General features: G+C 40.2%; 1 protein-coding gene and 1 long non-coding RNA gene across 2 annotated transcripts in view; one reads left to right on the top strand and one right to left on the bottom strand.

Moving 5' to 3' along the window:
* The window catches only part of STON2 (stonin 2), a 115,054-nt gene that overhangs the window by 4,238 nt on the left and 84,379 nt on the right, over positions 1-26,437 (bottom strand). Inside the window, 2 exon segments of the mRNA XM_008574295.1 lie at positions 4,270-4,472; positions 10,315-12,153. Of these exon segments, the coding sequence (XP_008572517.1) occupies positions 4,270-4,472; positions 10,315-12,153 (2,042 nt within the window).
* LOC103591781 lies at positions 4,385-5,303 on the top strand. The gene is made up of 2 exons (XR_550611.1): positions 4,385-4,721; positions 4,954-5,303. It is a non-coding gene; the product is annotated as an uncharacterized LOC103591781 (long non-coding RNA).

The following is a 26,437-nucleotide window of genomic DNA, read 5'->3' as shown; positions in this document are numbered from 1 at the left end:
AACACAAATGTGATGCTAGCAAGGTGAAGTAGAGATCTCGACAGGGTGCTAAGTATGGGTGAGTAAGGAAGGTGCTGGCATAACCTTCATTCACCTTGCCAACTCTCCAACCCATCCGGATGTTCTATGAGGAATCTCAGATGCCTTTAGTAAAACAGGAAGAGATATGCTGTGGAATCCCTTGAAAAAGACTTTAGGGGACTGCACTGTATTTCAAGGAGCATGAAAAACCACTTAGGAAGGAAAAGACAACTGGAGTTAGAGAGTCCTATTACTATGGAGACTAAACGTATATTTAGAAAGGATCTCAGTAGTCATCTAGCCCAATCTGATGTAAGAGTCCCTTTCATAGCACCTGGGATAAATGGTTATTTTAACCTTTGGGTATTTGCAGCAACAGGAAATTTTACTAATTGAGTTCATTCCTCTTTAGAACAACTCTTACTAGAAAATTCGAATACTGAAGCAAACATCTGCCATCTGAAAAGTTGCTCTTTGTTCCTAATTTTTGCCCTTGGAAGCTACACAGAATAAATCCAATTCCTCTCTTTATAGCTCAACAGAAATTTCAAGGCAGCTAGTATATTATAACCTCCTTCTCTGCACTCCCTTCCCCTGTTCCTTATATAATCAGACCCTTCACAACCCTGCTTACCTGCCTGTGGACACAATCAATTTATTAATGTCTCTCTTAAAATATGGTACCCATAATTGAACCCAACCCTCCATCCAGATATTAACTGATGAACAGAGCATGCAGGACTCACTGAACTTCTACTAATGTAAGTTGAATGCATTAGCTTCGTGAATAGCCATAATATACTCCTGATTCAAAACTGAACTCCCATTTCCCTAAAACATTTCTACATGAACTGCTGTGAAACGGTGTCTTCCCACCACCTTTCCTATCAACACATACATGTAAACACACACATCCACAAACACACACATATGCACGCTCCACTCTATATACCTACAGGTTTGCATTTTAAAAACCCAGAATATAGGGTTTCTTATTAATACCTATTCAGTTTCATCCTTTTTGTTTCGGTCCTTTGTTCAGATATTTTAAAATATCCTAATGATTTCTATATCCTAGTATCAGTACATAGTTAGAATTCAATGAATGTTCATTGAATATATTGATCTTGAATCTCTCAGCCAAAAACTGGAGATATTGTCTATTTCTACATCACCTACAAATCTGGAAAAGTGTGCTTTCTGTCCCCTCACTCTGTTCTTCATGGGAGAAAACACCAGGGTACAAATAGGGAACGGATAAAGAAAAGGATATTGAGTGTCTTGACTCTTTGGAATCAGGATTCAGTATTCCTAACATTAGAAAAATATGGCTTTCTCCCATATCTAGGGGAGTCTTCTGCCTTTCGATCTATTACAATACGTGATTATCAAACTCTGAATTTTAGGGAAAAGCACATGCTAGCTCAGTTTTAAAACAGCTTTTAAAATGATCTCTTCAGCTTAAATTTACTATAAAGTTTGAGATAAAGAGACATGAAACTGTCTATTGGCTATGAGGTATAAAAAGAGCTCCCAAATGCCCCTGACAAGTGCCTGAGGTATAGGATATATATGTATATATATATATATATATATCTATTTGCTTCAGGAATCAGAAATGGCCTATATTTTTCAGTGTGAATTTGGGAATTCACTGTGATTGAAGCTTTCTCCCAAACTGAATATAATCTTACATTTAATGTCTCTTTTCCCCAGAATGAAGAAAAACAAATTCAATTTTGCTTTCCCTTCAATAGCCACTCTTTTGCAGAATGTAGGTCCAAGCACAGAATAAAAAAGAATCTTGTGCCTTTTTCCATTGTCTTTTGTGACTCAGGATAGTAGTAAATACTACAACTGAAACCTTAGAGAAATGGAAAAAATGTTTCACCCTAAGCAATGTAGAACCAGGAGGGAAACATCTCAAAAACTTCTGTTGCATAGTGTTAATATTTAAAGAATGGAGTTACCTATAAAAGGTCTAGTAGACCCCAAAAGGAAATTTGTTTTGCACCTTTTCCAAACCTTTTCTAGAGGGAGTGACAGAAGTGATTTCTTAATTAACTTCTCAAGACTGCCTTTATCAGAAACTCATGTGAGTGACAGATGAACATCAGAAGAAAACTGTACCAGCACTGATGTGGGAGGTTCTTTTCTTGTCACAACAAACCACATACCAGTGCTGTGAAATAAGCAGAGACGAGACAAGGAGACTTAATTATACAATAAGTTCCAAAAGTCAGGTGAACCACATGCTTCAGGCACTGATGTGGGAGGTTCTTTTCTTGTCACAACAAACCACATACCAGTGCTGTGAAATAAGCCGAGACGAGACAAGGAGACTTAATTATACAATAAGTTCCAAAAGTAAGGTGAACCACATGCTTCAGACATGATCACAGCCAAGGAGCCTCTTCAAAGCAACCACCTCAGGGGTTCCTGTTAAAATACAGGTAACTGCAAACAGGAAGGTCTGATACACTGTTCCCAATGTGGAGTGACCACAGCAGGTATCGACTTGAGCTTCAGCTATTCAGAAAGACACCTTAACATGACTCTTGGGTCCCTTGCTGTAGAGCTTTGTCACTGTACTCCACACTCCTTAGGATTTTCCATTTCATCTCCTTCAAAGTCTGGCTTCAAACTCTTTTTTTGCTCAATTTCCACCTGCCAAGAATAGAAGTTGGAGATAATTATCAGAAAAAAGAGAAAACCATGCAAATCAATAAATAAACCAAAGAGAATACTCCAGTAGGTTTTTTGAGATTCCATGTAATTTTGCTAATGTTTTGGGCTTTGGCCACACTGGAGCTACTGACCCTGAGTATATCATGATTCTCAGTTTGCACATGCTCTTTCCTTGGTCTGGAATTCCCTTTCCCTCATGGTCTGTGTGGAAAATTCTTATTCTTTGACTTGCACAGTTGCTTAAAGGTCACCTCTGTGATGCTATTCTTGACTCATTAAGTAGACCTAGGTGCTTCCCCTGTGATTATTTGCACTGTACCTTTTACTCTTGTCTGGCTCCACTATACCATAGGATCCCTAGGAAAGGGGCAGGATCTTGTTCACTGTTTTATACAATAATGTAAGCATGTAGTAGGCAACTGTCAAAGGTTTATCAAATGAATACTTCTTCAAAGTCTGTAACTGATTGTTTATATTCCTCCAATACGTTATCTCTTTAAAAAGCCTCCAAACTGATAAGTATCAGAGTGTTTATAGTTCTACTGTATTTTCTGCAAAAAATATAGTATCTATAATTATACAGGGATTAATAAATTAATCTTGCCTTGAAAGTGATATACCTCAACTGAAGCCTTTGACAAGTCAGGCAGGGAACTCTTCAAGCTCAGGAATTTTATAATTAAGGCTGCTCTGCTTGGCAACACTCTGGATCTTACAATGCTTGACTTAGAGGGTAATAGTTCAGGACAACAGTTGACAAGGGTCATGTTTGAGGGAAGTGCTATTTTTTTCCTGGCCACAAGATGGAGTATTTGTTCCTTTTAGTAGTTAAATGTTTTAGACCACAAAAATAAGGAAACATTTAGAGGAATAATCACCATATAAATCTCAGATTGTTATTATGAATAAAAAATTATCAAGCCACTTTGCAAAATCCTTCAACAACCCTCCTTTTCAATTTTTGACATTTAATCTTCTCCCATTGAATTTCTAATTCTTTAGGATATTAACACTTTCTATTTATATCAGAAAACTTCATCTCTGATTACTCCTTCCACAGCCCTGATCCCATTATTATTACATGGCTTTTGAGCTGTGTACTATTACAGCCCATTGACCAGGTTACATGTGTCCTAACTTTGTTCAGATCCACTTCATCAACTCCTGTAGTTGTAATTTAAGCTTTGGGTTAGCACTTTCCTGATACTCCCCTCTGCTTCCAAGTTCACACTACTCTGCAACATTTGCAATTATATTACAAATGAATAATAATAATAATCCCTTTACCACATTACTTTTTGTTGTTGTTCATGATGACAGAAAGTAATTATATTCTCTTTAATGAGCCTCTTTTTTTCCAACCTTCCTCTTGCCCACAAGAGAGATTATTCATTTAAATCACAACAGACTCATCCACAGCTGTGGACAGTGAACCTCCTCTAAGGCGGTAAGAGAATACCTTGCACCCATGGTAAGCATTGCTAAAAGGAGTAAGAGTGGGGAGGGTAGTGAGGTGAACAAATGGACTTGGAAACAAAGCCAGATGCCTCCCGAGGCTACCTGGTAGCTGTAGTGTGCAGAATAATTGACCCACTTCCTGACATCAGTCTTGTCTTCCACAGAGATGGATCGTACAGTGGCTTTGGAGGCAGAAGTTGTGGGCATGCTGAACTCGACATTCACGTAATTGGCAAATCTGGAAGGCACTTCCCGGTCAGAGCCAAGTTCAAGGTGGCAGAAGAAACAGTGTGGGTGACCAGAGGCTATAAAAGACAATGAAACCAGAGATCAGGTTTTTTGGGGGGAGCAAGTAGAAGAAGAGGCCAAAGGAGCCACCTCAATAACAAAGGAGGGGCTGGCCCCGTGGCGCACTCGGGAGAGTGGGGCTTCGGATTCTATATAGAAATGACCGGTCTGCTCACTGGCTGAGCATGGTGCGGCCGGTCACGGAAAAAAGAAAAATAATAATAATAATAATAACAAAGGAGGCCTGCAGGCTTGGCATGCAGCAGGCTTTTATTTATTTATTTATTTTTCCTTTTTGTCTTTTTTCGTGACCGGCAACGGATCGCAACCCTCAGTGTCGCGCCCGTACCGGACCGGGATGGCAACGGGATCGCAACCCTCGATGTTGCGCCCGCACCTCGCTCAGCCAGTGAGCCGCTGGTCTGTATGTGGGATCCGAACCCTCGGCGGGAGGGCCGCCCTGTAGCAGTGTGCCACCGGGCTGGCCCAATGCAGCAGGCTTTTAGAGGGTCCAACACCAAGCAGAGTCTTTGTCTCAGCAGCAGTCACACTGTGTGTGCCTCAGATCCTTTGATATGTGTAACACCATCTGATTACAGCAGGCTGGTATCCTAGAAATAGAACCCAAGGCCTGAGAAATGGGTCATTCTGTCTGCTCAGGTCAGGGTGATATGTGAATGCAGCACAAATACTAAGAAATAAGGGCTGTAGATTGGAAGAATGGAATAAAAGGGATCAGCACTTAGCACCTAATAAAAACATCAGTGACAGCCACCTGAAGCAAAATCACTGTTTTCCTTTGAATATGAATTGAGTTTTCTTAATAGCATTTCCTATTTTCAAAAATGCATTTGGCTTGTTTTTTGGGGGGCAAATGATATTTGTAAATGACAAAGACCTTATAAACAGCACCCATGTATTAGGGCAGCAAATGGTACACTGGACAGAACACCCGCCTAACAGAGCACCTGGGTTTGATTTCCAGCTCTCCTACTAAATGACAGAGATCCTGCACCCAAGTCCTTTGTTCTCTCCAGGCCTCAATTCAATTCATCATCTATAAAGTGGAGAGATTGGGGCTGGGGGTGGGGGGTCGGGCAGATGGAGCGGTAGGAAAGGGTGGGCTGGACAATGCCAAGCATAGTCCCTTGCTGCTCTTTAATTCTATAAATATATGGATAATTCTACTGTACTTGGGTGGCCAACTCAGGGTTTTATTTTCACATTTGAGAATTGTTATTAGATTTTTGAGGAAAAAGAGAGCTTAATTCTGTGACTATAATCATTGAAGCATCATTGTCATTCATCTGACATAGCATGAAATGGGTTTGTTAAGCACCTGAGCCCAGTACTATGCTAAATATTTTACCCAGATTCTCTTAATCTTCATAACAATCCCTTGAGGTCATATATCGTCTTCATTCACAAGACAAGGAAACTAAGGCCGAAGTGAACTGCCTACGGTCATAGCTAGAAAGTTGCAGAGCTAAGAACTGAACCCATTAGACTGACTCCAGAATGTCCTTAACCACTTTGGCTGAATCATAACCTCGGGGTCCCCAAACCTCGGTTTGCAGGGTGACAGGGTCCAGAGAAGGGAGTAAGCCTTTGGAACCCACATATAGCAACTGGCGATGGATAAACAAGAAATGGCTTTGACTTAATTATGCAACTGAAATAGCCCCTTAGATATCCCATTTTCCCCAAATGAACAATTCCAATTTTCTTTATTGGTCTGGGCAGGACTTTTCAATTTCAGAGACAGAGGATACACACACCCTCTCTCCAAGGAAAACATTGCAGAGTGAAATATTTGTTTTGCTCTTGTTTCACAAATGTAACATACTTCCAAGGTTATCTCTAAATAATACTTTGGGAAATTAATTGAAAAATTTACACTGTTTTTTAAGAAAGGAATTTAAATAAGATATATATATATATAAAAGTAAAAATTACATTATTTGAAAATAAATTCAATTTTTAAAAAAATGTGTACCACAGATGTAATTACATAACTCTCATTTATTGGGCATTTATTATAGGCCAGATACTGTGCTAAACACTTAAAAGCATTATCTAATTTCATTCTGAACGAGCTAGGATTAATAACCCTGTTTTATAGATGAGAAAAATTAGGTTTCTCTTAGAGGGCTAAGTAAATCGCCTGAGGTCACACAGCCATCAGGTGGTAGAGCTGGAAATAAAACACAAATGTGACTCCGACTCCAAACTACATCCTAAATTCTTCTCAGTATTGTGCTATGGAATTAGATCTCACAAAGTTTATAGAAGAGTCTTAGCAATTTGAATGACGGTTTTTATCTAATTACCTTCATTTGCACATTGTTGGAATACTGAGAAATCATTTCTTTCTATAAAACTCTCCCTCCTCTTGCTCCACCAAGCGTATTCACAGCAAATTCTGAAAGCAACATTCTTTCCTAGATTCCCACCATCAACTGTTTGGTGTGTAGTGCAAGTGGACAGTTAGGAAAATGCAACTTTGAAAGCTGATATGGTTGGTTTAATTCATGGTAATGAAGTAAATAAGCCCACACATTATGTCATCTTCCTTGATGAAGCTGAGAAAATTTAACATTAAAATTCAGATTTTTATTTTCCGTTAAAGGATAATCATATTGGGATTGTTTTCTCTTCACCTAGTCTAATGAGAACTGGAATTCCAGCAAAGAAAGCTGCCTATGCAGGACAATATATTATTTGCTGTTGGATGATCTGTGGAAGCAGTAGGACTTGTCCCAGTGCCTCTTAAGACTAAGAAAAACCCTTGAAATTACAGTGGCAGGGGTCTTTGGAGAGCTCAGAGAGGGGAGCTGCCCATGTGCTGGCTGGGCTGGGCCCTGCTGGCAGAAGTCCCTCTTAAGACTAAGAAAAACCCTTGAAATTACAGTGGCAGGGGTCTTTGGAGAGCTCAGAGCGGGGAGCTGCCCATATGCTGGCTGGGCTGGGCCCTGCTGGCAGAAGTTGAGGGAATTCAAAGGCGGCTACCTAATGTCTTGGTGGCGGGGACTGGGAACAGCCCGCTGTGGCTGCAGATCTGGGATGCCAGCAAAGCCAGGGTGGTGACCTGCTTGCCCACACTGCCTATGGTCTGACCACCCTGTCTCCTGGGGCCTGGGGAGGCAGGGCCACTGCAGGCCAGAATGGGCAAGGAGAGGTTCAGGCCTCCTAACCCTCCGGGCCTTTTGACCTCAGCAGGGTCCCAGCTTCCTTCACTGTAAATATAGGTATGAGGATTATGACAACCTGTCAAAGGTACCTTCCCAAAGCTGTCTGAATTTCTAGACAAAATAACTCAGAAAAGGGCTATTCCTAATACACCATTATCAATTCTCTGATGGAGGGGGTGGAAGGCTAGATGGGGGGAGGGGCGGGCAGGAGCTGGGCACAGTGAACACCAGCAACAAGTAAAAACTTGCAGTCTGGCTGGAATTCAGATCCTGTATATTTCAAGTTTCCAGAAAAGGGTATTATCAGTTTCTTGAACTGGTACGGAAATATACCATTGGCCAGAAGCAGCACAAAAAGCTTCTTTTCAGGGTTCTACTACTAAAAATATATGATCATGATAAGCAAAAGCAGTAATGGCGGGTAGGGGTTTAAGTAAGAAACATCCCTAAATACTCTTATGCTGTCCCGTATTTTAACAATCTTCCACAAATGAGGTTCCAGTAATCTGGAAATATATAGGTAATATATAAGCAGCATTTACTTGGCCTTGAGCCTCCTGATCACTTTCTGCTGGGAAGCATTAAAGAAAGCATTTGCTGTAGACCTATTATTTTTTTCCCTGACCCATGTCCATTCTTCCTTTCTTTGGGTAGCAGTGTTTTTCTCTCTCTCCCTTTGAGAAATAATCTTCCCTAGTGCTGCATGTCATCTCAGTGGTCATGTCAGTCAAAATGCACTGCCCTCCCCTTGACTCTTGGGCCAAGTGGCACAAGGATAGAAGACGCTTTGTGATGATTTGTCCTCTGGTGCTGTCCTTTCCCAAGTCTGCTTGTTCAACATTCCTTCAGCTCTCTGCTACCCACAGCCATCCAACAATTTCTTTCTTTCCTTTTTTTAATTTGTTTTTGTTTTTGCTTAAGGTAACCAGTCTTTGTTGCTCATACTGTACTTTTAAATATTTGAGAGAAATCACTTTGAAACAAACAAGATATGTTTGTATATACTGGGAAAACTGCAAATCTCTGTTCTCATAGTGGAAATTATTTCAAGTTTGTGTCTATTTGGTTTCATCTACTAAGAGGCAGCTGTGGTGTTGAGAAAAGACCCCTGGATGTGGCTGTGTGACTTCAGATGAGTCACATCACTTCCTGGGCCTTAATTTTCTTATCTGTAGATTGAAGAGGTTTGGCTAAGTAATCCCCAAGATCCTTCCTAACCTGAAAATCCAGGAATTCCACAGTTTTCCCTTCCCGAGGGCTTCTGGGCCAGAGGAGAATTCAGGGTTTTTCCTTTCCTCTGTCAAGGCAGATGGGCCCCATGGCTGAGGTAGAAATCACAGGGGAACACAGTGCTGATTTCAGGGGAAAGGAATAAACGAGCACAGAGAGGAAGACTCTTTTTAAAATTCTGTCAGTTTAGAAATAGGGGGTAGCAAATCCAGCCTCCTGCACAGAGGTCCGATTGTCTCTTCAGTTTGCACCACTATACCCAGTGTCTGACACAGAACGCCCTGCTGTGTGCCACTCCCAGGACTCCCTGGGGAGTTGACCAGATTATACTGCCTCTTGCTATCACATCTTATTACATTTAGGATATGATAACATAGCCACTTCAGATGCAGGGCGGGCGAGGAAGACTCTGAACACACTGTTAGGACTAAATAGTGAGAATAGAGAAAAGGACAGCCGCATGAGAAAGACATTTCAATCAGGAGTTTTTTCAGGCCTTATTCTTTTTGCTCAGTTAGCATGTGCACTGTTGTTAACAGATGGGCGTAACGTATTATGAACAAGAAAAGAAGTGGGTTAACGGCTCACAGGATCATGGGTTTGTTGCCTGCCTTTGGGGTCACCCAGACTCACTCTAAGAAATAAGGCTATTAGAGCGGGTTTGATCACTCCCTTGTTTTGTTGTTTCATTAAATCTCACTAGACCCAAGAGGAAAGTAATTGCCTTCTGGGCTCACTCACACACAAAAGCATCCCTGATAGCTGTGAGCAGGCCAGCTACGGCTGGTACACTTTTTCTGTTTGTTTAAATCAAACATTCCTTCCTTTACTTTTTGTCTGATATTGCCCTGTTGGACCTCTGTGTCCTGGCTGGATCTTCAGTCTGATTGGAGGCCATTTCTTTCCCATCCCCAGGTTTTAGAACCAAACCCTGAGCTTAAGATGTTATGACTGAAATGCTTTGCACAGAGGGGTTGGAGTCATAAATCTAACTTCTCACGTGTACTGCACATATGATTGGCCATAAACCGACCCTTATACCCACATCCAGGGCACAGTTACAATGATACCTCTTCAGAACCCAGAAGCCTTCTAGGATCTGGAAATGGACCACTTGCAGCACCACAGTTATACTTTAATGAGTCCCAAAAGAATAAATATTCAGAAGCTGCCCTGGTAAACTGCTTAGCAGCTCAGCTAAGAATAATAATACACAGTTTTATGGAAGATGTGTGATAAGGGGGTGAAAAAATGGAGTGAACTATGTTCATTACTTACTTTGCTCAAATATTTTACTTTTTGGTCCCCTCTCCCTCTATCATCATTCCCCCCCACATAACAAAAACAAGCACTTTATATAGGAATGGGATATGGAACTTTGATCCCAGCTCTTTCACAACCATGTGGTTGCTTTCGCAGAAAAGAAACCACTGCCTACCTGAGTTTTTGTCGGGCAGTCGGTTTATCCTCCACACGATGGAGTTGAAGGCATGCTCATACTTGGCAGTTCCCAGAGTTACTCTCATGACAGGCTCAGAGCCAGAGACACTAGTTGACCCAAAGCTTGCCCCCCGGTTCACTTTGGCTTTCAAAGACTTTTCCCCCAGGACACTTTCCCTGCGGAAGTTTTTCACCCACTCACTGGGCACAGGGTAACGGACCATCACATTCTCACAGGGAACCTGAGTGAGGGGGTCACGGTTAGAGGAGAAGCCTGTTGACATCCTCAGCCAGCTCTGCACCTCCACCTCGGCTCCGTTGATGCTTGCTGCTGTCCTGAGCGTGAAAGGCAAGGTCTTCTCAGCAAACACTGTCCTGAACCGCATCAGCTCAAACCGGCATGCATCCAAAGGGTTGAACAGAATAACCCGGGAGCTGCTGAATACATCCTCATCCACACACCCATGAAAATGGCACTCGTGGAGCTTGATCCACTTTGTGGTGGTGGTGGGCATAATGTCCTGCCGTGAAACTACTTCGTTCCCTTTGACGAGGACATCATTGAGGCCCAAGCGGCACTCTGCTAGCCCAGAGAGGAAACTCAGGATGTGGATCCGTGTCAAGACATGGTGCTGGAGAATTTGGTTGTCTCCTTTGCTCACAATGCCAGAGAATTCATCTCTGACATCCACCGTAATCTCCTCTTCAAGGTAGTTCAAGCCAACTGTGCTCAAGTCCATTGATGACACTGGCAGATACATGAGATGGTCTTGAACTGCACGGATGAAGCTGAGGAAATCATCATAATTGGTGGTGCCCAGCTTAATCACTTGTTCCCTCTCTGCTGTGTGGGTCACAGCAAGTTTGGGCTGGTATTTCTTCTTCTCCTTGTAGGTGACACGGTCTATCCGCAAGCTGTGGATCCTGCCATTCTCATCGTAGTTTTGGAGTCGGGGTTCTGAAATCTCATGGCAGATTTCCAGCTTGAACTCACGGAATGGTTTTTCTAGGCCCTGCTCATAATACAGCTGCAGGTAACCACTGTCTGTCAGTTTGATGTAGATTGGTCCCCAGTGCCTAGAGGACATGATGTTTTTCTTCTCTGGGATCCTCAGCATCATTGGCCACCCATCCCTGGGCTGGGACAGTGCTGACTCAGGCAGGTGAGCATCTAGTTCCATCCAGGCTATTGGGTCATCATCGGGTAGTATGGCACTGCCAAAGTGATCAGGATCATCAATTTGGAGTTGTTTGAGTTTTTCAACAGCATCAGAGTGTGACCGGTTTTTGCTTGAATCATCAAAACTGATGGCATCCTGGTAAATGACAATGAGGGAATCTCTTTGGCTTTTGCCTGTGGTGCTGGAAATGGAACTGTTTTGGGAACGCCTCTCTTGCTCCTCAAAGAAAGCACTGAAAGGGTTGATAGGGGAGGGCTGTACATCTTGTAGAGTCTCATTCAGGAAAGGATTGGTTGCCCTCCAAGGTGGAGCCTCGGTTACTGAAGGTGGACGGTTTAAGGAGGAAATGTCCAGCTTCTGAACTTTGGAGAAGTTCATCAAAGTGCTTCTGGGACGGTCCCTCTTCTTAAATGACCCAGTTGAGTTATAAGGTGCCTCTGGTGTCACAGATGCAATAGGTGGTATATTTGGCTTCAGAGGAGAAGTGATTGGTGGCAAAGGGCCACTGACTTCATTGTCATCAAAAGTGACCCAGCTGGGGAAACGAGCAGAGGTCACTGCAGGGGCAGGGTGCCCATTCATGGCAGGACTGCTGGCCTGCCAGCTGATGGCCTCCATCTCTACCTCTTCATCATCCTGGGGCGAGGAAGAATTATCTAAAAGGAAAAGAAGCACATATGAGGGGCTGCCATTCAGGGCCTCTAGAGGTATGGGGAACTGAGGGATGGGAATGAGGGATTATTAGAATTTTATGTGGAAGCCAGTAAATCCCAAAGCAGCTCATTACCTGTCTCAAGTGCTTAATCTGGGCACAAATCTCATAATTTTGTAATGAGCACACCAAAGGGGCTGTCTCATTAGATTCAGTAAGAATATAATGGCTATATCAATACAAAGCACTGCCTGGTAGGACCAAGGTCCCTTGCAATTTAATTCTGTATACTCTTTCTTCATTTTACAGACTAGGTGTTTTCTGCACTTAGCTCCAGGGTATGTATTTTTAATTTTTAAACATTGAAAACCACCTTCTAAATAAAATGATATAAGCTGATCTCATTGAAAAAATAAGTTATCTTCTGTAGAATAACATACTTGGAGGGATTTTAGCTCAAATATGATCAACTGATATTAAAGACAAAATGTTAACATCCTTAAAAATTCATATAAGTGAACAAGAAAAATACAAAAACTCCAATAGAAATATGGGCAAAGGACATAAACAGAAAACTCATGAAAGAGAAATTAAAAATGTCTAATAAGCATGTGAAAAATATCCAATCTCACTAGCAGTTATAAAAATGCAAATTAAACAACAAAAAAAAATCAGTGAATATTTTTAAAGTTTTTAGTACTCAGTGAGGGTGAGGATGCCATGATAAGAACATTAAATAAACCCTTAATGAGACTGTAAATTGCTACAAATGCTGTGAAAAGAGGTGTGGCAATTTATATTAAGGCGGTTTATATTAACGTCTTACAAATGTTCATAAACAATGACTTAGTAGTTCCACCCTAAAGAAATAAATCACAATTTATTTCCAAACCAAGTTTGAAGAACAGAGATGTCCATGTTGTTATATTTATAATAGGGAAAGATTTTAAACATCCAACAATTGGGTGGATGTTAAGAAATTGAAGCACACGATGGAATAACCAGCAATAAAAATGTTTACAAGTATTCAGTAACATAAGAAAATGCTCATGATATAATCTCTTCTTTTTTTCTCTAAAATACTTTGCCATCTTCGAGTTTATTTTAGGATGTAAAGGTTATTACAAATAAAACTCCACCCTAGCAGGCTTTCAAAGGAGATACAGGAGCTGAGTTTTGATGAGGCAAAGATCTATACCTTTTCAGTAGCGTAAGGATCCTGTATGTCTGCTGGGGCTGTAGGAAGGGATGGGAAAATGAGACCTTTAGCAAGCAGGAATGGATTCTGACGAAGGAACAGCACAGACAACAAATGTCTGGTATGTAGTAGATACTCAGTACAGGTTTGTTGATTGAATGAGTGAGAAAAGAAACTTTGCATTGGAGTAGCTTTTCTTTCTATATGTTTCTGGAGGATTGTGTATGGGGATCTCTGTCACCATCCCACCCATGGTATCAACTACCAGTCATTTGGAACCAAAGAGAAATAGATACTCAAATGGTTGAGTTTTCTGACTGCCTCACTAAACTTTCATGATTGTCACATCCAACCATACAAAATCAGCAATGCCACGCATAATTGCATATGTAATTACACATGGATTTGATGACTGGCTTCGCATCCATCTTTCCAAGTAAATTATTTAACACATAGCAATCCCCTCAACTGAAAACATCAGTTTGAAAATGTCGGCTAAACACGTGAGTATGCATGCACACATGTCCACACCCACCCCAGAAATATAATGAGCGAAAAGTATTTTCTATATACATAGTACCACAAAAGGATTTCAAAGCATTTTAAAATTAAAGATGAGAATCTCCTTTAAATTAATCATAAATCTACTTTTGTAGATGGGTGAGTGATTAATTTTCTAGAAAATAAAGAGGGGCTGGCTGGTTAGGTCACTTGGTTAAAGCATGGTGCTGATAACATCAAGATCAAGGGTTTGAATGCCCTTACCGGCCAGACACCAAAACTAAAAAAAAAAAGAAAGAAAGAAAAGAAAGGGAAAGGGTCAGAAAACAACAAACAACCAAGGTTTGTAGTGTCTGTATTTTACTTATTTATTATTATTACTATTACTAATATTTGGGAGTGGTGCACAACAAAAGCTAAAAGGAAAACTGTGACCCTGAGTAAAATATAAGCACTTCTTTGGAATAGTGACTGGTCTTCCCTAGAGAACTAGGAAGGGGGTGTATCTCAAAACTTATCAATTTCTAATGTGGCAGCTCTATGGAGCTTTTGTAATACAGTGTTTCCACCCAAATAATCCCTTATTAGACCACTCCTTGTATCAGGGATATCCTTTTCGCCCTGGAGTTTATCACCATTCTCTCGTTTAAAACGAACTGAAGTCCTTTTCCTTTGGAGGGTGGCTTTCTGCCAAAGCTGTTTATACTTGCTGCCAGAGGATTCCTTTCTGTTGGCAATCTTGTCCCCAAAACAGCATTTTCACCTTCTTCTCCTAAGCCAAAAAAAGGAGGGGGAAAAAGGCCTTTGTCTCTACTGAAGATCATTTTCTTACAATAAATTCCTTTTCAAACCAAGTTATTTAAAATTGCACCAAGTCCTGGACAGTTTCAAAGCATCAGACTCATAATATAATTTAAATAAATTATCTTTAGATTTGGAGGAAAGTGTTTTGAATTAATTTCTAGAGATCTATTTTCCCTTTGACAGCCATTAAAAAAAATCAAAAGACTTTGTTACAAAAATTTTCTCTCCTTTGGCAGTTTCATGTCCCATAATCTATACTTTGGGACAATAGTGGGGCATAGGTCCAATTTCCAAAATCGAGAATTTGTTTTTCTCAAAATCATTAATAAACAAAAAATATTTTAGTAATGTAAGACACTTGTACAGATGAAAAGCAGAAGCGGTCCATAGTTCACATGAAAATAAAGCATTTCTCTGAAGTGAATCTAAGGACTGCCAAACACCACTTTTAAAAATTATCCCTTATTAATACTGACTTTCCTGTTTTGAGCTCTTAATTCTGCTTCATTTCTCACGTAACTGAAAGGCATCTTCTAAGCCCCTTTTATTTTATTTTTTATTTTATTTTATTTACTTTTTGTTCATCATCCAATTTTATTTACTCATAAAAACAAATCCAAAGACCTGTGCAGCAGCTCTGAGCTCAGGCCTGGCCCTGCTGCATTCTCTGCTCTTCACTGGAGGTAGCACATTAATCCCCACAACAAATCTGTGAGGTAGGTAATCACCACCTTCCCCTCCTGATCCATGCTGCAAGTGGGGAAACTGAGGCACACACTAAACAGAAAGCAAGAATATGGGGAATTCAGGGTCAGCCCTGGAGTCAACACAAAGTGACCTCTTGGTTCTCACCACAGACTAGTCAGTGATTTCACCTGTGAGCCCCTTGTTATTGAAGGATGTTCTTTGGACTTTTACACTCAAAAATAAAATAAAATAAAACTTCTGGAGGGAAATATTTGCATTATAGATGACAAAAAGTTAATATCCTTAATATATAATGAGAGCGTACTTTCAATAAAAATGAATATTCCTTTACAAATAAATAGGATAAGAACAAATAATTGACTAATGAAGAAATATAAATGTCTAATAACTATTTGGAAAAAAGAGTTTAATAAAACAATGAAAATCAGACAGACAAATTAATAAATACTAACCACTATTGGTGATAGGTGGGGAAATTTACTTTCTCTTGAGAGTGATATAAATTTTTTCTGAAGGGCAAATTTGAAAATTTGTCTTTAAGTCTCAAAAACTACAACAACAACAACAACAACAAAACAACCTGATCCAAGAATACTACTTGTAGGAGTTTATTTTAAGGAAATAAGACAAGCATACAACAACGTATGTAGTGGATGTTTATCATAGCAATGTTTGTATCATAGAAAAATTGGAAACAACCTAAATGCCTACCAATGGGAAACTAGTTATATAATGTTACACCTTTGAAACGGAATCTCAGGTGGCGACCAAGAGGATGCTCTTGATGTGTGTTTACTTGCATGGAAGTTGACCATAATATATTGGTCTGTGAATAACAAGAATCTATAATCTGAAGTCAGATTGTGTGGGTTTCAATTCCGTATCTGCAGTTTATTAGCTATGTGACTTTGGGGGGCAAGTTTTTAATTTTTCTGTGTCTCAGTTTTCCCATCTAGGAAATTAGGAAAATATTAAATCTTCCGTATCTGCAGTTTATTAGCTATGTGACTTTGGGGGGCAAGTTTTTAATTTTTCTGTGTTTCAGTTTTCCCATCTAGGAAATTAGGAAAATATTAAATCCTACCTGGCAAGCAAATAATAAGTGAATAATAAGTGTTCAGTAGATGTAGGCTGCTCTTACTACTATAACTAGAATGACATTTTTCATTATACAAAATATATATGTATTAGAAAGATTTGGAATATACTTCATAATGTTTTGATGTGAAAGCACATCTTGTGGAGTAACAGGCGATTTTAAAAATCTTAAATCTGTATTTTCTTTTTTAAAAAATGCTGTACTGCTCACAAAATAAATAAATAAAAGTTGAAAACATATCTTTATTACTAGTACTAATAAACCTTAGAGAAAGGAAACAAACAGTTTAGGTATAATCTGTGTTGAGAAAGCAAAACAGCAGTTAGATTTTTCCTGATATAGTTATGACTGTGCAGCTGGTACTAGAAACAACAAAGGGGAAAAAAGGCTGGCAAATTTCTCCAGTAAGAAATAGGCAAAAACTAATTATCTTGAATACAAAGTTAACTACTATCCACAATTCCAATTTACTGACATTAAAATAAAACCAAAACCAAAAATCCAGTATTACTTTAATTATTATCTCTTTCACTTGTGAACTCCAAATTGCTTTTATTATGAGTTGGGCTGCTGCCAAACAAAAGCAATGTATAAAGATTAGGTTCTCAGTCTATATCACAGGGAAAATTTTTAGTGCCTAAGAGATTCCTAGTGTATTTACTGATGCAAACTAAAGAGAAATGGTGCATTCTTTTAATCTATTATAGACCACAATCTATTTTAAGTTACCAAAATATTAAATAAAGTGATTACAAAATCTAAGCCACCAAAACCAGAAAAAAAAAGAACTAGGAGAGAGATTTAACAGTTTCTATATTTTGAACATAGCAGATACTCTGCCATCTTCTTTTCCCTGTTTGTTAACTTAATTTGTTAATGCAATGACAAATGCAAAAACATATTGAGAGATGTTCACTGGAATTTATTAGGAGTGGCTAGAACAAATATTCTTCAATTATTGCAGGTTTCTCAACATGAAATAGCAGTCACTGTTATATAAGAGCATATACTTAAAACTGTATAACCAGCCCCACACACACAGTAGGCACTTAAATATTTATGGCGTAATCTGTAAAGTGAAAAGAGGAACACAGAATTTTAGGGCTTGGGGGAGGAGGGAGGGGGCTAGTGAGAAGTTGGTTAAGGGTCAAAAAGAATGATTAGTTCTGGGGCCGGCCCGTGGCTCACTCGGTAGAGTGCGGTGCTGATAACACCAAGGCCACGGGTTCGGATCCTATATAGGGATGGCCGGTTTGCTCACTGGGTGAGCGTGGTGTTGACAACACCAAGCCAAGGGTTAAGATCCCCTTACCGGTCATCTTTTTTAAAAAAAAAAAAAAAAGAATGATTACGTTCTGTAATGATGAATATACTGATTATCCTGATTTGATCATCACATGTTGTATGTAGGTACTGATATTCAACTCTGTAAACCACAAATATGTATAATCAATTATGTTTCAATAAAAAACAAACACACACACATACACACACACACACACACACACACACACACAAAACTTAGGGCCTGAAGAGATTTTAGAAGTAGCAAAACTTGCCCTGAGAAGACTGAGACTCAGTAATTTTAAGTAAACTAACAAAGGTGAGATTAGAAGTCAATTCCTGCTTTTAATTTTCATTAACTCTGGTATTTCCTTAATACTTGTTTATTAAGATAAAATTTGGTTAATTTTCCCATTACCTTTGAGACTGGCAAGAGTTATCTTGACCTAACTTTATAGGAGCATTGGTCAAAGTGGAAAAGAAATTAAACAAAGGCCAACATCCATTTATACAGAGAAGTCTTTGGGCAAAAGGCCAGGCGATGTCACCCCTAATGTATAAATGCGTATGGGTGAGAGAAGGGAGACAGTCATCTGACAAGGGAGCTTCTAATTTGCATAAAATATGCCAGGACCTACTCAGTCGTCACAATATACTATGATAAAAAAGGACAGCCAGAGGATGAGTCTATTTATCTGTCTTCAGTGCTGTCCAGGAGAGAGGAAGCTTTGATACTGATAAAGTTACTTGGTCAGAGATATTCCCAAAGCAAATAAGCCAATTCACCAAACTTCCACTTACCACTACTCAACAGAATCTCTATCAAGAACATACGACACTACATTCCAGTTTTTATTTACTAGGGAGACTATGAAACAGTACTGAGCACCTTTTTCAAGTGACTGTTCCGGCTTGCCCTGCCAACTCCCTCACTGCTTATCAAGACGGGATGATTCAACACATTTCATCATGTTTTTTTTTTTTTTTTACTCAGAAAAGCTAGTTTGTTGAATGGTCCAGGAATATCCCCAGTTTCTTGCATGTTGCTGAGGTGTATCCTCAAGCGGTGACCAAGAATCAATCTTTTAAATTTTTGCCTGTTTTCCCAACACCTATGTATTAGTCTGTTTCTGTTGCTTATAACGAAATATACAGAACTGGGTAATTTGTAGGAAAATGAAATTTATTGCTTACAGTTTCTGAGGCTGGGAAGTCCAAAGTCGAGGGAACACATCTGGTGAGGGTCTTGGTGGTGGTGTTAGTGACCCAGGGGTCTCATGTGGAAGAAATGGCAGAGCAGAAAGAAACTCGCACGTGCTCTCCTTTTACAGCCCTCAGGACCACACCCCTGACCACCATCATTAATCCATTCACTATGGCATGTTCCTACAATCTAATCACCTCTTCAAGGCCCCAACTTTCAATTATCATAATAGGATTTCCCACCTTCAACAGTTACAATGGGGGTTAAGCGTCTAATATATGAACTTTGGGAGACACAATTCAATCAATCCGCAGCAGCCTACTTCCCCAGTATTCAACCTTTGGATGCCTACTTTTGGCCTCTTCCTCTAACAACCAAACTTTGATTAACTGGCTTACTGATTCCCTGACTTAATGTGCCTTTCTGATGTCAGTTTTTCCTGATGTCTTAGATGAGGGTTCCATTCTCTGACTCACAGTGGTCAGAGTCCACTATAACGCCTTGCTATTGTATAACAGGGCTGACTCCAGTAGATGTCCTAGCCAGGGGGCAGGGACAGATTCTGACATTTACAGTACACTGAAAAATCAGCATTCTGCTTCACAAATTAATTTCTTAACGTTTTATATATCAGAGTATCTTGAAAAGAAGTAACTAGTGATGAGACCTGTTGAGAACCTAACCTGTGTTTATTTATTTATTTTATTGCCATTGCAAAAAGTATCCCTGCTTCCCTCCCATTCTCAACTACTTATGAGCCCACCAAAGAGGAGTAAACAAAGAGGAGTTGCTAGGTTCTGAGCCTTTTAGATGAGTTGTGAAGTGGCTTGATGGACTACCAAACCCTTCTATGGGATGGAAAGAAATGGAAAGGTTCCTTTGCCTCAGAAGCTTAAAAGAGGAGTAGTGTCCAAACGTTACCTGAAGGGAGAACACAGGGTAGGAGCAAGGAAAAAAAGGGGTCTCCATCCTAATTGCTTTGAGCATAGTACTTATGTCCAGGAAGTGCCAGGGCTGGGACACAGGAAAAGCGCTTCCTGGAGGAAGTACTGGCAAGTCCCCAGAAGCAATGGCAGGACTACAGTACCTATGCTCTAACTATGACCAGGACAGGTGGCTCATTAGGACTGCCTGCTTCAGTGCCATGGAAGACTCCCTTGTGTGTGCCTCCACAACTTCACTCATGGGTCACCTGGTCACCACATGGGGATACACCCCAGCAACCACCTAGGACACCTGTAAGCTCTAAGGAACCTATGGACTTCTGAAGAGATGGGAACAGTCAAGTTCCTGGACTTTAATGAAGGACTAGGGTGAATCAGTACACTCTAAAGTGGGGTTAGAAAAGTCTGAAACCTGATGGTACATTTGGTCAGATCAAAGAAGACATTCTTACAGATTGAAGGTAGATGCAATTTATAAAACTGTAAACATATCGAATTAAGATGATCTCTTAGAAAAATAGGAAAACAACTAATTTCTAGCATGGCAATAGATTGATTCTAGCAGGTTGCACTCCTAACATTCTCAAATTTCTCAGAAGACCTCATGAGGTAATCTGTGGGCAAACACAAACTCACGAAGATATCACTTCCTCACTGTGCTTTGTAACAGCAGGCTATTGTAACCAGAAAAATTGCTTGTCCGTCTAAAAGTAAAGATATTTTGGCAAATAAAAAGGATCCACTAGGGCTGGCCCGGTGGCGCACTGGATAGTGCGCTGCTTGGGAAGCGCGGTGGCGCTCCCGCCCGAGGGTTTGGATCCCACATACAGACCGGTTCCCACTCACTGGCTGAGCAAGGTGCGGGAGCAGCACTGAGGGTTGCAATCCCATTGCCGGTCCCCGGTCCGGTGCGGGGGCGACACTGAGGGTTGCGATCCGTTGCCAGACACGGAAAAAAGACAAAAAGACAAAAAAAAAAAAAAAAGATCCACTATTCCTTTAAACCCTTCTATTAATGGGGCAATAATCAAATCTTAAATGCCCCAGCTCCATGGTGGCAAGGTTTACAGCCTCTCTCAGTCTTTCCCTGTCACCTAGACTCCAGCTAAACGTTGACTTCACCACTGCCTCTTCCTCCTGTCTAGAAAGCTTTAAAACCAGCCTTCTAATTCTACAGAAATTATGAAACTGATTTAAACAACTGTTGGAGTCACTGCCAGGGCCGAGGATCACGTGACTTAACATTAGCACACCAGTCTTTTCATGTCCCTTTCTTGGCTGTGTACTTGGCTGTGTACTACATGGCAATGACAAGAACAGGGGATGTCTGTAAGATCTTGACCTGCTCCAGGGTCATCACTAGCTAACAGCAAGTGTCTTTTGGGTTAAATGTTTAAAATTTTCTGTTTTTCAAGTAACAGGCTCAGACTGTTAACTTTTGCTTTTAGTAAAGTCTTATAGGAGAAGTCAACCCACATGGTTCAGAAAGGAAGGACAAAGTCAATATAGTGATCAGTATAGAGAGAAGGAATACTGTATTGCCTGCTCTGCATCCCTCCCCTCTACTTTGGGTAGCAACTTCACAATTGTCACTTTGGGGACTTTTCCCCTCTTATCCAAAGCTTCACAGATGTCAATCAAGGTGCCCCATCCATGATGCATTTGACTCAAGCAAAGTCAGATTCTCTTTGGAAATCTTGAATAGACTGACTCAAAGTGGGAAAACGGTAGGGACTAAGTCATTCAGACGGAGACACCTAAAGAGCCTGCAAATTAATTCTTGCTGACTGGAGCCTTAAAACTGCCAAGGTTCCTGACCATCTGTGGGTGATAGCATACATGGCCAGATTCTTCCCTTCTCTATCCATGTTCTTGGGCACTCCCTTCCCACACTGACTCTGAGCTTGCCTGTGTGATTTGCTTTAGTCAAAATTCAAAATCAAATATTTAGATCATTGTTGCTTTGCCTCCCACAGATTTGTCACCCCTCTTCCCCTGGGTGACGGAGCCACAAAGGATTACTCAAAGCCCATCTCTTCTGAGCAGTGAGAAGCCCCAAAGGGGTTAATCTCCTGGAACCCTCAAGAGAGCAGCATTCCTTCCATTTGGGAAATTAACCACGAATTGGGGTCCTCTTCCCGCATTTATTCTCCAGACCAGGAAGTTACAGGAAGAGAACATAGGTGGGGTTATAGTTTAACAATATAGGCTGGTAACATTCAGTAAAACAAGCAAGGTGAAATTCCATAATGCAGTTTGCAAGAGGTTATGTCAATCCACCAACAAAAGCTTGATTTTAGCAAACATTCTCTCTCCCTACAGAAATTTCCCAGTACTTTTACATATCAATCAGTAATCTGTCTGTCCCTCTAAGCCAGCAACCTTGCTGTGCTACAATTCTTTATCTTACAACAGAGACTAGCCTAGGGAAAATTTCCTGTCTTTTGCAAGGTCAACATTTTATATGTACTTTTAAGAAGTTAGGCTAAACCTGAAACTGCAAGGCTTTGGAAAACCAGGCCTTGTGAAATACATTTACTTTATGTATACTCCACAGATCATAGGCGGAGACTTGAAAAGTGCTTGTGCTTTTGACTTGCCCTCTTTTGCTGTACTTGGAATTCAGCATGATGTGAGTGAGACTTCCAGGGGATGAGTGACCATATAGAGAAGAATCAAGACGGAGTAGCCAACCAGGCAACTGACTGCAGACCCATGAGTGAGTCCCTGAGGAGATCAACTAAGCCTAGCACAGACTGGGATGCTCAAGCCCTGCCCAGATTGCTGATTTGCAGAATCATGAGCTAAACAAATGGTTGTGTTTTTTGAGCCACTCTATTATAGAATGGTTTGTAACACAGTAAAAGCCGATACACCAACTTCCTAAAGCCTGATTATTCAGCTTCTCTTTTAATTACGTAAACTACTATATCCTTAGGATAAATTCCTTTTGCTTAAAGTTAGTAAAGTTGGCTTCTGTTGTTTGCAATCCCTACCCCTTAGCAGCCAGGCAAGATATAAAAGAAAAGATCCTTGCAGGAACCAGGAGCAGATATAAAATCCTAGAACTTTCCAAACTTGTCTGACTATTGAGCAAAAATATTTCAGTTTTATTACTGCTTTCTACCCTCCCTTGTTCTTGCCACAAAAAGATTGAACAGTATTCTTTATTGCTTAAGGCATTTAAGACACACACTTCAAACTCTGTAAGTTTAGAGGGAAGGAATACTAGGACTCTTAGAAGAACTTTCATCTTTGCCTGGGTCACTCTAGGCATAAACAGGTGGGAAGCAGAGAGGACTTTCTGCATCATCAGGTGGTCAAGAGCATGATCTGTGGCTCTGTGTGGTTTAAATCCTGGCTACTCCACCTACTAGCTCTGTGACCTTGGGTAAGCTACTTAAAAGCATGAAGCCTCCATTCCCTCAACTAAGGTCTACTGAGATAATATGAAGGTAATTCAAAAAGTTTGCAGAAAAATAGACTTGAAAGATAATATTAATCTTTTCACGAACATTTTGAAGTATCCTTGTGATAGTACTTATCTCTTAAATTGTGAGAACTGAGTTAATGTATATGAAGTGTATACAACAAGCATAATATAAGTATTTGATATTATTATCATCATGATTATTCTGTAGAGTCCATGTATCCTTGGGGAGATCTTGGAAAGAGACATTTGGCATTGTGGGCCTTTGATAAAGCTATGGGATAGAAGGTTTTTATTTCTAGTCCTGGTTCTACGACAAACTCACTGTGGTCTCAGGCAAGCCTCTTTGTGGCATTTCCTCACTGTAACATGGAATAATCATAATCCCTGTTCTAGTCCACAAGTTGTTTGGAAGGAAGCATGAAATAACACATGTGAACATGCTTCTAAACATTCAAAAGTGCTCAACCACTCTATGGTAAGGCCTATAATTAATATTCCAATATTGAGGTAGTTTTAGGTTCCAAATGAGTCCTATATTCCTCATGCCGTTTGAGTAGGTGTCAGGTGGGCAGTTATTGCATTTTAGAGATTGAAGACCATAACAATGCAGAAAGCATTCCTGGAATACTTATTAACATATATATTAAACCAAAACTTGTCTATACCAACTGTGAATCTCTGTTCAGAGTTTTGGTTACATGTCAGATGAAGGAAGTCATGGGCTTTTCAGTCTCCTAGAGACTGTAAGTGTTTCTGTGAAAGGATCTAAAATCAAGTAACCACAGAATAGGGGAGAGTAGAAGGGCAAGAATACTCTCACACCTTTAAACATCCTGAACTGACAGATACAACTTAATTGACTTGTCCCCCAACCGTCCATAGGGCCATAGGGTTGAGTGTTCTTCGCCTTAGATGGGGATGACTCAGGATTTAAGGCACACTGAATCTAAGGCACTCACACGTGAATTCATTTCAAAGCACACTGGTTTTATAGATGTTCTAGTCATCAGGTTCTAAAATAAATATTTCTATAAATATCAAGAAGATTAAATTTCTTGATAATGTTAACAAAGAAACTGTACATTAGAAAATTTGGAAGGTGCAGAAACATACAGACAATTCAAAGCACCTCAATCCTACCGCCTCCCTGCCCCATGATCAATGACATCACAGTGTTTCCTTCAAGTTGTCTTAATCTGCACATACACATTCATAAACATAAACATTTCTACAACATAGGGATCATTCTGCATATACAGTTTTAGAGCCTACATGTTTTGCTTAATATTCTGGGATGAGGCTCTTCAAGGGACAACATTCACAACAGCCAGTGTGGAAGACAGTTCAAGTAGTTGTTGGCAGTGTCTGAGCTCTAAGTATGAGCATTATGTATGCTAAAAGAGTCTGGAGGACAGAGCATTAAAATATATTAAATTCCAGTGTATATATGCAACATCTGGCACCTCAGTGGGGCATACAGGATATGTGAGAAAGTGTGATGCTAGATAAAGAATGATCAGTGCTGATTTGTTTCATGAAGTGAATTTGATTCTTGTTGAAGTCAGGGACCTCAGTGGACAGAAATGAGGTAATGGGACTAGGATTTCTATTTTCAGATCTAAAGCTCCTGCCTGGCTATGACATACTGTGAAATGTTGACAAACATGCTGCCTTCCTCTCTTTAAAAATAGTAACCTTTGTGTCCTACACTGAGCATTTCCTAGGGATCAGCTTGAATCTTTCTTGTAGCTAGACACATAGCAGATTGGTATGTGTGATTACTTGTTGCCTCCTCTTCTCTACACATGTGAGAGAAGCCAAGCAGAGGACATAAAGGTGGAATCAACTGCCTACCTCTAAGCAAGAATCTTAGTTACATCATATGGCAGGTTGCACAACACAAAACACAGAGGTTTCTTCCTCAAAGACTTTACAAGAGCATGCACTATAAAGCATAGGAATTTCTATGCTATCTTCAAGAGCAGACACTAGTCAGCATGAATTTGATAAAGACTGTTACCAAATAAAAAAATAAAGTCCCTAAAATATTTAGAGAGGAAGAATGTAACTACCCTATCTAAAATCTTAAGACTTCTGTAACGCTAAGAGTGTTAAGGGGTGTGTAAGAGGAGATAAGCACCGACTGTCTTTAGCATCAGGGCAAAATTGAACCAGGAAAGAAATTGTCACTGGTGTGTTTTTCTTCAAAGTATTTAATTTGGGGTTGGATTTTCTAACCCTACAGAGCTCTTGGTGACTTTTGGAATGTGTCTGGATCACTCTGGTGACTCCTGGAGTAGACTTCAGGTTTTAGAGCTGGAGTGGTAGCTGAAATGAGTGAAGGGTAATAACCCACTACCGCTGCCTGTAAGACAACAGCATGGCCTGGCTGACCCTTGTCAACCATGAACTGTATGCCAGATGCTCAGTCTAGAGCTGTACCAAAATGATCTGATTTGATCCTGGAGACACCTACAGGAGTCAGGTCCTACCATTACCCCCATTTCAGCAATGGGGACACTAAGGCATAGATGTTAGGTGACTTGGCCAAAGTCACAGAGCTAGTGAGTAATGGAGCTAGGAGATCCCAGGAGGTCCAAGATCACAATCCTCAGTCTTGACCACTCTGGTATATGGCAGCATTGAGACTGCTGCTTAGCGTTGTTGCAACTGTCCAATCTTGAGCAAATTTCTCAATTTCTGAGTCAGTTTTCTCACTTTTAAAGTGGGTAATAATAATCTGGCATATATACTACAATATGGTTGTGAGGACCAAATGATACATGTGAATGCATGTGAATACCGTTTGTAAAATATGGCATGCTATATTAAATTATTTTCATTATTACTGATGAAAGATGAGAAAGCAGGCACCTATTCATTCATTTTGAGTTTTGGGGTTTTTTTGACTAGTATAAAAGTTTCTAATTTTAATAATATAAGGCAATGAAAATAACTGTTATTCACTGGTACACACATTAAGTATTGAAAAAGAACAGAAAATATTCCCTGTATCAGGAACTGTAATTAGAAAAAAAAAGATTGTGATTATTTTGACAAGACAGTGACTCAGAATAGCTCCGGGGGGGGGGGGGGGTCTCTGTAATTCCAGG

This window comes from Galeopterus variegatus, unplaced genomic scaffold (assembly GCF_000696425.1).
Source record: "Galeopterus variegatus unplaced genomic scaffold, G_variegatus-3.0.2 Scaffold1029, whole genome shotgun sequence".
In the NCBI taxonomy this organism is placed as follows: domain Eukaryota; kingdom Metazoa; phylum Chordata; class Mammalia; order Dermoptera; family Cynocephalidae; genus Galeopterus; species Galeopterus variegatus.
The sequence above is the reverse complement of the archived record's forward strand: the minus strand, read 5'-3'. Positions and strand labels throughout refer to the sequence as shown.